Source organism: Prionailurus bengalensis, chromosome B2, assembly GCF_016509475.1.
Source record: "Prionailurus bengalensis isolate Pbe53 chromosome B2, Fcat_Pben_1.1_paternal_pri, whole genome shotgun sequence".
Classification (NCBI taxonomy): domain Eukaryota; kingdom Metazoa; phylum Chordata; class Mammalia; order Carnivora; family Felidae; genus Prionailurus; species Prionailurus bengalensis.
This window is the reverse complement of record NC_057349.1, coordinates 99,197,980-99,211,114: the sequence shown is the minus strand read 5'-3', so window position 1 is coordinate 99,211,114 and position 13,135 is coordinate 99,197,980. Positions and strand designations below refer to the sequence as shown.

The 13,135-nt window shown below is 39.0% G+C and overlaps 3 protein-coding genes across 7 annotated transcripts in view; 2 read left to right on the top strand and 1 right to left on the bottom strand.

Moving 5' to 3' along the window:
* METTL24 (methyltransferase like 24) overlaps nucleotides 1-1,171 on the top strand; it is a 170,126-nt gene extending 168,955 nt beyond the window's left edge. The window contains exon 6 of the mRNA XM_043592104.1: nucleotides 78-1,171. Within this exon, the coding sequence (XP_043448039.1) occupies nucleotides 78-104 (27 nt within the window). The 3' untranslated portion in view covers nucleotides 105-1,171. The remainder of the gene's footprint in view (nucleotides 1-77) is intronic.
* CDC40 (cell division cycle 40) overlaps nucleotides 1-2,960 on the bottom strand; it is a 59,397-nt gene extending 56,437 nt beyond the window's left edge. The window contains exon 1 of the mRNA XM_043592097.1: nucleotides 2,544-2,960. Coding sequence (XP_043448032.1) covers nucleotides 2,544-2,732 — 189 coding nt within the window. The 5' untranslated portion in view covers nucleotides 2,733-2,960. The remainder of the gene's footprint in view (nucleotides 1-2,543) is intronic.
* A 534-nt stretch (nucleotides 2,961-3,494) lies between these two features.
* Nucleotides 3,495-13,135, top strand: part of WASF1 (WASP family member 1) — a 71,392-nt gene continuing 61,751 nt past the window's right edge. For 2 of the 5 annotated variants that reach the window (XM_043592101.1, XM_043592098.1), the window contains exon 1: nucleotides 3,575-3,739. The gene's annotated coding sequence lies outside the window, so the exon portion shown is untranslated. Of the gene's footprint in view, nucleotides 3,740-4,443; nucleotides 4,595-13,135 lie in introns of all 5 variants that reach the window. The other 3 variants (XM_043592099.1, XM_043592100.1, XM_043592102.1) reach the window with 3 other exon arrangements.

Genomic DNA, 13,135 nt, shown 5'->3' with positions numbered 1-13,135 from the left:
AATTGTCTTGCATTAGATAGAAATGATAAGAATCTGGAATAAAATATTTGACAACTGTCATTGTGTCACAATGATAAGACCCACCACCCAAGAGTAGCGGTTGAAAGAGAAAGGAACATCAAGAATGACTCCTGGGAGAAGTAAAGAAGATACAAAGTAAGGCTGTATCAGTGAAAGTGGAGAGGAAGAAATTAATTTGAGGAACGTTACAACTGTCTGAATGACAAGCTTCAGGGGCTGAGGAAGAAGGAAAAGGAAGACGCTTCTGGTTTTGGCTTGGACTAATACGGGGGTTGGGAGATCATCAACCAAAATGGGAAAAACAGGTGAGGTGGATCTTGAGGGGGAAGAAAAATTGTTAAATTTTCAGCACATTGGATTGGAGGTGCCTGAGTACCATCCTGAGTGAGAAGTGTAACAGTTCCGGAGCTAGCAAAGAGGTTAGAATTGGAAATAATAAGGACGGTGTGTCTGACACTATTATAAGTGCTTAATGTGCTTTGTGACAAGCCTATCTTCGAGACAGGTATTTGTGTCATCCCGACTTTACAGATAAGAAAAAACCCTAGGCACGGAGCACTTAAAGTAACTTATCCAAGTTACTTATCCAAGTTACCCAAGGTCACCATTTGGGTAAGTGCTGTAGGCAGGATTTGAATCCTGATAGTCTTGATTCCAGAGCCTTTCACTTCACAGTGTTCACCTGTGAGTCATCAGAAGCACAGACTCAAGTTGAAGGCATGAGAGAGTATGAGGCGTGCAAGGGGGACTTAAGGGCCGGGTCCCAGGAAACCCCAATGCACAAGGGAGGATAGAAGAACAGGGGATCGGAAGACTGAGGATGGCCTTATGGAAGCCAGAGGGAAAGCAACTTTCGGGAAACAAGAATAGTGTCACTTGATGCAGATATTCAAGTCAGACAGCAGAACTTGACACGTTCTCACCTTTCTCAGGGAGAGTAGGTAGTTTCCCAAGAGGCCAGGGCTAGGTTGCACTGGCTTGAGGAGAAAATGAGATGAAGTGAGAGCTCGAAAAAGTTAAGCTGTGAAAAGAATGAGGACTCAGGAGGTTGCTGGAGTGATACAAGTTTGGGGAGTTTGTTTTGTTATAAAGATAGGATTCTAAGCATTCTTTCATACCACTTTATTAATAAAAAGTAAAATTCGTGAAAGTTTGCAAAAGACTTAAAATTATAACACTAGACTTGGGAACATCTTTTTCTTGGTTTGATTTTTTTTTGTTTTATTGAAGTATAATTAGCATACATGTTATATTATTTTCTGGTATACAACAAATTGTTTTGACAATTGTATAGGAAACATCTTACATGCAAAGCAGTTTTTGTACACTGCCTCCCACCAGCACATCTTGAGCTTCTGGTCACCCCCATTAGGCTCTACTGGGCCTATATTACCAATTGGCAGGTGTTTTTCCCTGGTTCTAGACATGCCAACCTTTCCTCAGATCTTCAAACACACTAAGCTCCTTGTCATCTCAAAACTTGCTTTGTTTGCTTTAACTTTCTTGCAAAGTTTCCTTTGTCTGGAAACTCTTGCCTTATCTTGCACATGGCTGGCTTCTTCTTCTTCAAAGCTGCTTTTACAGAGAAGACTTCCCTGACCCATCTATGGAAGTCATACTCCTACTTAATTCTCTATCATGGAACTTTTTTTTTTCCATTCATAGTACTCAATTGAATCTGCAACCGCTTTACTTGCTCACATTTCATTGGCTGTCTCTTCCACTAGCATGTATGCATCATGATGGCAAAGATGCCTGGCTCCTTGGCCTCTGTGTCTTCAGCCCCTAGAGTAGTTCCTGGCAAATAACACGTCTTCCGTAAATATTAGTTGAATGAGCTATACAATCCGTTTTCTCCCTCTATCACCCTCCTCAATTGGGATCAAGCACGCTGTTTCTTAAACCCAAAGCCTTTTCTTGCTGTACTGACATATATAATCACAAGGGCTAAACTAACATTATTGCACTTTTATTAGATACCAGAGTCTGCGCTATAAGCTACATTTGTATCATTTCACTTACATAAAACCCTCATACAGATACATACTTTAAAAATAATCTCTATTGCACAGGTAATGAAACACAGGAGGTTGTATAACTTGCCGAAGTTCGCAGAAGTGGTGGAGCCGTAACCAGAATCTAGTTCTAACTTCAAAACAAACCAAGGCCGGGACACCGCTCTCTTCAAGTCAGAGTACATAGTCTGGTTTGGGAAGTGCCTGTTTTACACCTGCTCTACACAGGCCACATCCTAATCATAATAAATTAAAGTTTCACCACCTCCCCCTCGCCCTTCCCACTGGCTCGATGGAAGGAGAAGACAGCGGGGAGCAGTGGAGAACTGTCCTGAACTTTCAAGTCCCGGCTTCTCCCAAGGAAGATGCATGTAAGGAGAAGAGACCCGAGGGTTAGCAACTTGTATCTCAGCACTGAGGCAGCGGTAACCCGGAGCCTAACAAGCGACTGCCGGATTTTGGAGCAGAAGCAAAGTCCCGCACTGCATCAGTGGCCACAGCGCTTACCTTAACTGCCACCTCCGGAGCCGAGTCCACCGCCACTGCCAGAGACGGCTTGGCCGAAGCTGATTTAGTCAAGTGCATGAGGGAGTCGGAAGCTGGCAGCGAACACCGTCCACCCTCACTGTCCGAGTCCGATTCGGACCCTGAACCCGAACCATAGGACGCAGCCAAAGATGCAATCGCAGCCGACATGACTGCAACCGATCCTCTGCGGAGACCAGGCCCCGGCGGAAGAAGCGGCTTCCAGGTCCTGACAGATTAGCATGACACACATTACTTACTTCCTTTGCTAAGAGTTCATTTACGACGTCTTTAAGCTATAATCAATTAGTATTTGAATAAATATAAGAGAATGCAGAATACTAAAATGTTTATCTAGGGAAGTAGAGAGAATTGTGATACCTTATAACTTTCAGGACCTATTCGGCTGGATTGAAGACTACGAGTTCCGAAATACCCTGAGGTCACGAGGTCCAACACTCCCGGCGTTCAGCGCGGCGGGAAGTGGAAGAGGCATAATGGGAAGTGTAGTTTGGTGCGAGAGGCGGGGCGAACTGGGCAGGCCTCTCTTTGACCACGCCCCTGAATGGATGGTTCATTCAATTGGCTATCATCTTCCCTCACTCCCAGGCCAAGCACTGTTCTCTCAGTCCCCTTCCCCCAAATTGGAGATTGGGCAATACCATACAGCCTCAGGAAATGGGGGGGAGAGCCGTATTCATTCCCTCTGTTGGGTGAGTGGGCGGAGGCTGAGTTTTCCACCACGGCTGCACCTGGGCTCGGGGAGCTGAAGAGGAAAGTGAGAATCTTAAATTGGAAGACCTTGAGTGGTGGAGAACAGCTCCTGATGGGAAGGATGGGAGATTAGGTGGCGAGGTCCAGCGGTTCCCCCTGCTTCAGGAGCGGATCTCCGCGCCCAGTTGTGGAGCGTCGCGCGCGGGGAGGGGGCGGGTGGGGGGCGGCGGCGGCTCGCGGTGTTGTTCGCTCGCGCGTCGAGCACACGGTGGGTCCGGCGACCGGCGGGCGCCGCAGGCGGCGTTCCCAATAGCCCGGTGCCTGGGCCGCTGCCCGGAGCGGATTCCACTCCGGAGCCTGTCGCTCCTGGAGGCTCTAGGTGGAGTCCCGGGAGCTGAAGGGGACCGGCGGCCGCCGCCGAAGCATGAAGAAGGGGTAAGGCAGGAGCCCCCCATGATTTCACGGTGAGCGCGAGTCTCTCAGGAATTGTTTTTTGGTGGGGACAGGGTGCTGGGAGAGGAACTCTTTCTCACTGGCCAGAACGGATGGAGGTGTGTGTGGCGCTCTTGCCCGGCAAAGGTGACGGGGATGGGCGCGCCTCCCCCGCGCCGGCCCCCACCCCCATTCGCGGGTTTCTAGAGCTCCGGCCGCCCACCCGCCTGCCGGGCTGGGTGCCGAGGCAGACGGCTGGCCGGCGCGCCTGGGTCTCGGTTGCAGGGACCGCCCGATGCTGCCCTAGGCGGAGAGACTGCGGGTCTCACCTGGGGTGCCACCGCCTGAGCGTCCCTGCCCCGTCGGCCACCCCCATGCCGCCTCGCTCTGGGGGCGGCTGCAGCACCGGGTGGCAGCGAAGCCCCCGCTCGCGCTACGTGCGGGAGGCTCCGTAAAGCCGGCTTGTGTGCGTGTTTGCGCCGCGCGTCTTTATATTACAGCCATAAAGGTAAAGCGAGTGCGGGGATCCCTTTCTTCCCCCGAAGGGAGGTGGTGGGGGGCGAAGCGGGGCGGTCGCCTCTGATGCCTGGTAATGGGGGAGTGCCTCGGGCAGAGTTAGGGAGCCGCTTACTCAGCTCCGTTGTCGGCAGGACTCGCCCATTGTGCCACCCAGATAATTATTCAACTATGCAGCATCCATTGCACCTTTCCCATTTTTCTTTTCCCCTTGCTACAGCATGCCCCCTAGCTTCGGTACTCTGACGCCTTCTCTTGCTTGCACTTGGCGGATGAGGAACTGGAATAATGATGAAAAGAAAGCACATCTGACCTGAACATTCACAACCTGTCCTAGAGCCGATTAATTAACTAATCCCCAGCTAGACTAGGTACTTTAACAGGACTCAGTCTAATCCTATTCTTTTCTGTATAACGTGTGCTTTGGATTATGATTTAATTTTTTCTTTGGTGTTAGATTCACCTATTAGTTAAGTCTTATTTTTTTGTCAGGTAATTTATTGGTTATTCAACCCATCTAATGTTCCTAAATTTAACATATGTGATAGGTAACTTTCATCTTTCTAATTGTTGATAGCACTGTATCATAATTACAAATGCAGTCTGTCTTTGAACTCTCAGGAACAGTTTTTTCCGTATCTAAGTTTCTGTTAGGAAAGTATTTTTATTTATGGCGGATATTTGAATAAAGTACTCATTCAAGTTTTGATTGAGAAAAGTTTCGTATTTCTTTATTTTTCAGTTATGGAATATTTTACTGGTAATCATAGCCTTCAGTTGAATGAAAGGAAGCATCTAATATTTTAGGTGGGGTTTTAACTGCCATAATGAGCATTCGCTAATTTCTCTAAATTTTTTTTCAGTCTTTGCCATATCATGTATTAATTGTTAAGAATTTTTCTCATTTTTTTCGAACTTCTTTCTACGAGGATGGGCAGGATCCAATTTTCCATGATCTACCTGAAAGATGAAATATTTTTTGAAAACAGAAGAAACAACTGTTGGTTACTTGATTATTATGTTAAAAACTGTTTGCCTTTCATTACTTAAAAATAAATGATTCACTACCCAAAATAAGTGTTCCTTTTTTTTTTTTTTTTTTTTTTGTAATCCTCCCCTTCCAGCTTTTCTCCTTTAAGCTTGTTGCCATAACCCTCTTGATAAAACAATTGCACATAGGCATTGCAGAGGCAATTGATTTAAGGTACAGTAATTGTTTTATGTCCTTTGGAAGTGGCACACATATAATATCACTTGATGGTGTAGGATCAGTTGCTTGGTTAGAAAATGACCTTGCAATCTACAAAATGGACACCTCTGTGCCTTGGTTTCCTTATATGCAAATGGTGGAAATACTTATTTATGCCACTGAGTAGTATGCATAAATTCAGTAAAGATGTTTTCATAATGCTTTTAAAGAAAATTTAAATATTTTAGCTGATGGATGATGAAAATATTTCAGTGTAAAACACAAGGAAAAAAATGTCAGGATATTCCATGGCATGTCAGAATGGCTGATTTACATTGAATTTTGCTTTGGAGATGTATGGCTCTAAATTGAAAAATGTTTCTCATCCATCAAGAATTTTTAATAATTGTAAATTTAATAGACATTATAGTTAGTACCTATATATAGTTGTAAATGTAAGTATCATTTATATTGATGATAAAAGTTATACGACTTGGTAATAAACAAATACAATCTTGAATTAAGTTTGTAAAAAAATTTTTACAAAAAACGTTAAGGCCCTTTTTATTGAAAAATTTGCAGATAACATGATCCATAGTACATACTTGTGATCATTTGTAAGGTATGATACAGAGTTTTATTATTCAGGCTTGTAAATAAACACATATTTAGACATAATGTGGTAATAATCTATAATACTACATTTAATTATACATTTTGCTTTATTTTCAGAATAGGTTAAGCTATCCATTTCCAAGTGTTTGGTTTTCATTATGAAAGAAATGGTATTAGTAGCTTTTGATTTCCTTATTGGAGTATTATTAACTCAGTTTATTTTTATAGTGAAAGCTACTATGAGAATATTATGTTATTATGACTTCTACCAAAGTTGTATTTTACCAGAGCTTAGTGGGGAAACTTCATATAGATGATAAGTTTATTGAAATGTCATTAAAATTACTATTGTATAGTTTGGTTTTTTTTGAGAATGAATTTGATTACATTTTTAATGTTTTCTCAAATGACCAACTTAAAATTCAGCTGTCATTGTCTCTTGGGTAAATACAGCTAATTAAAGGTTCTTCTAAGTTCCTTGAAGACAGGAACTAAGCTAATGTTTATTGTCATAAATCCAAAATTGCTAGCATAGCGTTTAGCAAATAGTAGGGACTTGTTTTTGTTGTTGCTGGACAAATAAAATGAATGAGTGAAGGGTATCCATTGATAGGATATACTGAGTAGAAATTTTAAAAAATAGATTTATCAAACAAATTTTAACTCATGAAACATAGTTTTATCTCAGGAGAAAAGACAAAATGTTTGGAAAGTGCTTTGAACTTTATTTATCTGTTCAAATAGAATTCCTTTACCCACACATTTTTGGAAAGAGCATAATATATATGAGGTCAACCTTTCATTTATAAAATGATTAATTTTCTTACCTCTTATAGGTCACTACATGAAAAAGTATAGTAAAGGTTTTTTGTTGTTGTTTTCCTAAATTAGATGAGTATAGAAATGTGTTTGATTCTTTTTTACTTTAGTTTTTTAGTGAAATATTATTTAAAAAGATGTAAGTAAATTACAGCCTGTGCTAAATGTGCCTGAATACTGAGTTTTAAAAATAAATGACTTCTGAGGTGGAGTTTGTTTATAACGTAAAGAGTCTTGTATTTTTAACTTATCACATTTAGTTTATGATTTTCAGTCTTTGTGTATTGCTGGTTCCTAATTTAGCATGAGATCTATATTTTAAAACTTGGAAAAATGGTTTAGAACTTGGAACTTTCTCAAAAACAGTATGCTTAGTGGTTAGATTCACAGACAGCCTACCAAATTCAACCCATAATATACTTAGATTATAAGATTAGGCTAATAATACCAGAGAATTAAATAACATTAATAATAATTAGGATAAATACTATATCGAAAATGCCTACACTATGTACAATAATTTTTCTTTGGGATTTTTCCTTGAAATGCTAGGAATACATTTCTCTTGTGTTAGACATGACAACATTATTAGGAACTTGTCCTCTAACATCCACTGGACATGAAGAAGAGGATCTTCCTCAGTTCAGTGAGCCTTAACATTATATGGGGCAAGAGGTGAGAGAATGAGAGAAATTAGAAGGAGCTAGGGTCTTGTATGTGACGTTTGACAGGTCATTTTACCTTTCAGGGTCTTTGGTTTTCTCTGTTATAAAAGGAGAAGGCTGACATAGACCTCTCTGAGATGCCTTTCAGTTACAAATAAAATTCAAAGTCACTTCAGTGCTCAGTGTAACCACTTTTTTCTGAGAGTTCATTTTTCCTTTCTAATGTTCCTGCTTTATATACCTTCTCTCATGGAATTTCTTCTTTCTAGATCTACTTCTGAAAAGATTATAGTCTTTTTTTTATCGTTTAAAAAAATTTTTTTTCACTTATTTATTTTTGAGAGACAGAGAGAGCACAAGTGGGGAGGGGCAGGGAGAGAAGGAGACAGAAATCCAAAGCAGGCTCCAGGCTCTGAGCTGTCAGCAGAGAGCCCGACGTGGGGCTCGAACTCACAAACTGAGATCATGACCTGAGCCAAAGTCAGACGCTTCACCTACTCAGCCACCTAGGCGCCCCTGAAAAGATTATATAGTCTTAATCTTCTTCTGTCATGCCTATTCTTGGAAGCAAGACTTTTTAGGTTTTTAAAGGAGTTTTTTGTAATGTTTGTTATTTTGTCTGCTTTTATTTTTATTCTACTTTATTTTTTTAACTCTTAGCACCACCAAGAAACAGAATTAAGATGATTTGCTTTGTTCTTTTGTTTTTTATTGACAGTGTTTAAGAAAAGTCAAGGTAGATTTTATTTAAACTTGGGAGAATGATCATATCCAGTGAATCTCCAGAGAAATTTTTTTAATAAGGAAAATTATTGGAACTAAGGTTTTGGAGTGGGTTTATGAAGTGAATGATGGAATATGACCTGGGAGTAGGGTTGTCAGGTACTGTTTGGGATATCTTGCATTTTTATTTGCTAAATCTTTCAGTCTTTGGGTGCTCTAGAACTTTGGGCATGGCAGGAGCAGAGGTATGGTATGGTTGGAAGCAGAGTGAAAAACAGAGTTTATGAATTCCTTGAGAACAGAAGCAGTTTCATTGTTTTGGTTGGTTGTTTTGCTTTGCTTTGCTTCATTTTTGTGTTTCCAGAATTAATTCTTTAAGTTACATGGATATTTGAGTGGATACAGTTAATACAAAGATTAGCAGGTAAGTGATTCTCTTAGGTGGAAAGATCAGGATGCTGTGAGAAAAGGGGTCATGAAACACAGTTATGATGCTCATTTACAGTGGAATATTTTGTTGGTTTTCAATTCATATTTGGAGGTTAATAGTATTCAAAAATAATATGAACATGTTCTCCCATGTGGAAAAAATTGATATTACATGCTTGCTATATATGCAAGTCACTGTATAGCTACTGTTATATTTATTATTTTACTTAATACCATAGTCCTATTAGAATTTAATGGAGGAAGAAGGTTAATGGAAATAAACAAGTGGTTTATTCTGCTCAGCAGAAACACAGGTTCTCTGGGAACCACTTTCTCTTCCCTTTCCTCAGTAAGTTACTCTGGAGCAACCATTCTAGTAACTTGGGAACAGTAATTCTGCCTGCCTGCTACTCTTCCCCTCGTCTGTAATTGGTCAGTCTACTGGTGATACCACTTGTCCCATGCTAAACCAATTATTCACTCAGCACATAATATTGAAGACCAAGTAGGTGCTAAAAGTATACTATAGAGAGCAAAACAGGTCTCAGGTCTCTTAGAGGTAACAGTATGGTTAGACAGATAATGAACAAATACACATATCTGTAATTAGAAATTGTGGCGAGTGCTGTAAAGGAAAAGAACAGGGAACCTGATTTACCTTGGGAGTCAGGGAGGGTTCTTTAAGGAAAAATTAGTGGAAGTTAGCTATGAGAAAAAGGAAAAGATGCCAAGAATACATGTTAAAAAATTTGGAAGTAGGAAAGAGCTTGGTAGGTTCAACTAAGAACTAAGAAAAGGCCAGAGTAGATAAAGCTCAACTATATAGTGAAAAAGAGGGATTGTGGCTTAATGTACAGTTGTAAAGGTAAATAGGACTCAGACCATGTAAAGCCTACTTAAATTAAGTCTTGTTTCAGTTAGAGCTCTGGATTTTAAGCGTATTGGGGAAAGCCATGAAGGGTTTTAATCAGGTTAACAACTGGACTGAATCTGTCTTTTAAAAAGATCACTCTGGGAGATCAGTCACAATCCTGCCTGTTTTTGTTGGTGCAGTTCTAGACACCTTCACTAAGCCAGGACAGTCAGAGCTTTTCCTGAGTTCTAAGTGCCCAGAGGTTTGAATAATTTGTTTTTTCTCCAGTGGCTGAAACTATAAGACATAACACCCAGGAACTGTTAATGGTGTTGTTTCTTGTCATATGAACTAAATAAACAGAATAGGAGAAGCAGATGCACAGAGTCCCGACTGTATTCACCTGTCTTTGTCCATGGTCCTGAGATTGGGTTCCAAGAGACACCTGAGTGTAATAATAATAAAAATCTTTGTAATAAGTTGTCCATTTTTTCCCATAAACTAGTTGGAATTATATTTCTGGTACTTGGCAGCCAACCACCCAAGACCCATCATAGATTAATATGTACAAGGTCACATGTCTAATAAAAATGTTAGAGGTAGAATTTGAACACAGATTTTAAAATCCCTTTTTTCTTACTACCCTGTGCTGGTAAAGTGCTACATATTAAACTAATGGTTCTGACGGAATTCTAAGGAGGTGGAAGTTGGATGTGGTTGACACCTGTTAGGTGATGATGGCAAGCAGTGTTTTATTTTGGGTATGTTTGACAATGGTACAGTTTCCTGCCATTTTTTCGTCTTGAGTAACTGTTAATCAAGTCTACTGTAATAAGTTAATGTTTCCATACTGAAATTCATTTGAAAAGAAAAAGAAGAGGCACCTGGGTGGCTCAGTTGGTTAGCGTTAGACTTTTGTGGTTTGGGCTCAGGTCATGATCTCACAGTTCATGAGTTCAAGCCCCAAGTTGGGCTCTGCACTGACAGTGCAGAGCTTACTTGGGATTCTCTCTCTCCCTCTCTCTTTCTGCCCCTCCTCCCCTCAAAATAAATTTTAAAAAACTTTAAAGAAAAAGCTTGCCTGTCAGGGCATAGATTAACTTATTTGATTTTTCTACCAAAAATGTGAAGTCTGTCAGTTTTTCATGTTATGCTATGAAAGTAAGCTTTTTTGTGTTCCACTCTTTATTTAGACTCTGTTGTCTTCTATGTGTCTTATATATCTTTTTGGGCCAGGATAAATTTTGTAACATACATGTACTAGAGATGATGTCAGAGAATTGTAGAAAGGTTAAGGAAAAGAGAACAGAAGAAGCATTTTGTATTTTAGTTGAGGATGAAGACTAGCAATCAAAAATATTTTGTTGATATATTTGGTTTCATTCATTTTCTGTGTTGATTTCCTGTTTGCAGTTTTGTTTATTTTTATTCTATTTTCTGCTGTGTCTGCTTGCTTTAGGCTTGTATGCTTTTCTTTCCATGGTTTCTTAAGATGGATCCTGAGATTATTGATTTTAGATCTTTCTTCTTTCCTAATGTATGCATTCAGTGCTCTAAATTTCCCTCTAAGCACTACTTCTGATGGATCCCACACATTTTGAAGAGTGGTTTTTTCATTTTCACTTCAAAATATTTTAAAATTCCTCTTGAGACTTCTTTGACCCATATGTTATTTAGAAGTGTGGTGTTTAATCTTCAAATATGTTGGGATTTTCTAGCTATCTTTCTGCTATTGCTTTCTATTTTAATTCCATTATGGTCTGAAAGCATACATTCTATGATGTCTATTCTTTTAAATTTTGGAGGGTGTATTTTATGGCCCAGAATGTGGTCTATCTTGGTGAATAGTCTATCTGAGCTTAAGAAGAATGTGGTTTCTGCTGTTGTCGGGTGAAGTACTATATAAATGTCAATTAGAGCCAGTTGATTGATGGTGTTATTCAGTTCAGCCCTATCCTTACTAATTTTCTGCCTGTTGGATCTGTCATTTACTTACAGAGGTGTGTTGAAGTCTCTAAAATAGTGAATTTATCTATTTCTCCTTGCAGTTCTATCAGATTTTGGTGTTCTGTTGTTAGATGTATATACATTAAGGGTTGTTATGTCTCCTTGAAGAATTTACCCCTGTATATTATGTAATGCCCTTCTTTATCGTTGAAAAATTCCCTTGCTCAGAAGTCTGCTTTGTTTATAATTAATATAGCTACTCTTGCTTTCTTTTGATTAGAGTTAGCATGTCCCCATCCCTTTACTTTTTATCTATATGTGTATATATATATATATATATATATATATATATATCTTTACCTATAAAGTGGTATCTTGTAGACAACACATAGTTGGATTTTTTTCATCCACTCTAACACTCTCTTTTAATTGGTGCATTTGAATCATTCACATTTAAAGTTGTCATTGATAAGTGGATTAATATCTATCATACTGTAATGTTTCTATTCATTACACCTGTTCTTTCCACCACCACCACCACCACCACCACCACCACCACCACCACCACCACCCCCCCCATCTTTTTCAGCCTACTCTGGCTTTAACTGAGCATTTTATATGGGTGCATTTTTTTCTCCTCTCCTCATATATTGATTATACTTATTTTTTAAATGTTTTTTAGTGGTTGTCCTAGAGTTTGCAGTATATATTTACAACTAATCTAAGTCCACTTTCAGATAACACTGTGCTACTTCACAGGTATTGCAGATACCTTATAATGGAGTATTCCCAATTTCTGTCTCCCGTCCCTTATAACATTGCTGCCATTCATTTCGCTTGTCTGTATGCTATAATTACCTGGAACTTTGTGGCTATTACCACTTTGAACAAACAGTTATATGATACAATCAGAGAGGATTAAAAAAATAAAGATTTTTATCTTTATCCATTCTCTGTGGCTCTTTTTTTATGTAGATTAGAGTTTCTGACCTTTTTCTCTAAAGAACTTTTTTTCTTGCAAGGCAGGTCTGCTGGTGACAAATTCCCTCAGTTTTTATTTGGCTGAGAAAAGTCTTTATTTCTTTTTAATTTTTGAAGGATAATTTCTCTAATAACAAAATTCTAGGTTGATGGTTATTTCTTTCAACACTTGAAATATTTCACTCTATGCTTTTTTCTTTTTTTTGCATGGTTACTGACGAGAAGTCCAACATAATTCTTATCATTTTTTCTCTATAGGTAAAGTGTTTTGTTTTGTGTTTTCCTGACTTATTTCAATGTTTTTCTCTTTGTTTTTAGTTTTCTGTAGTTTGAATATTATATGCTTAGGTATAGATATTTTGGTATATGTCTTGCTTGATGTTTTCTGAGCTTCATGAATTTATGGTTGGCTTCTGTCATTAATTTTGGAAAATTCTCAGGCATTATTTGAACATTTCCTCTACTCTTCTCTTTCTTCTGGTATTTTTTACGTATATGTTATGCCTTCTTTTATTGTTCCACAGTTCTTAAATATTCTCTTTTCTTCATTCTCTTTTCTCTTTGCATTTTATTTTTTATATTTTTATTTTTTTATTTGCATTTTAAATGTTTGGGAAGTTTCTACGGATACTTCTTCAAGCTCATTGATTCTTTCCTCAGCTATGTCTAGTGTACTAGTGACCGTATGAAA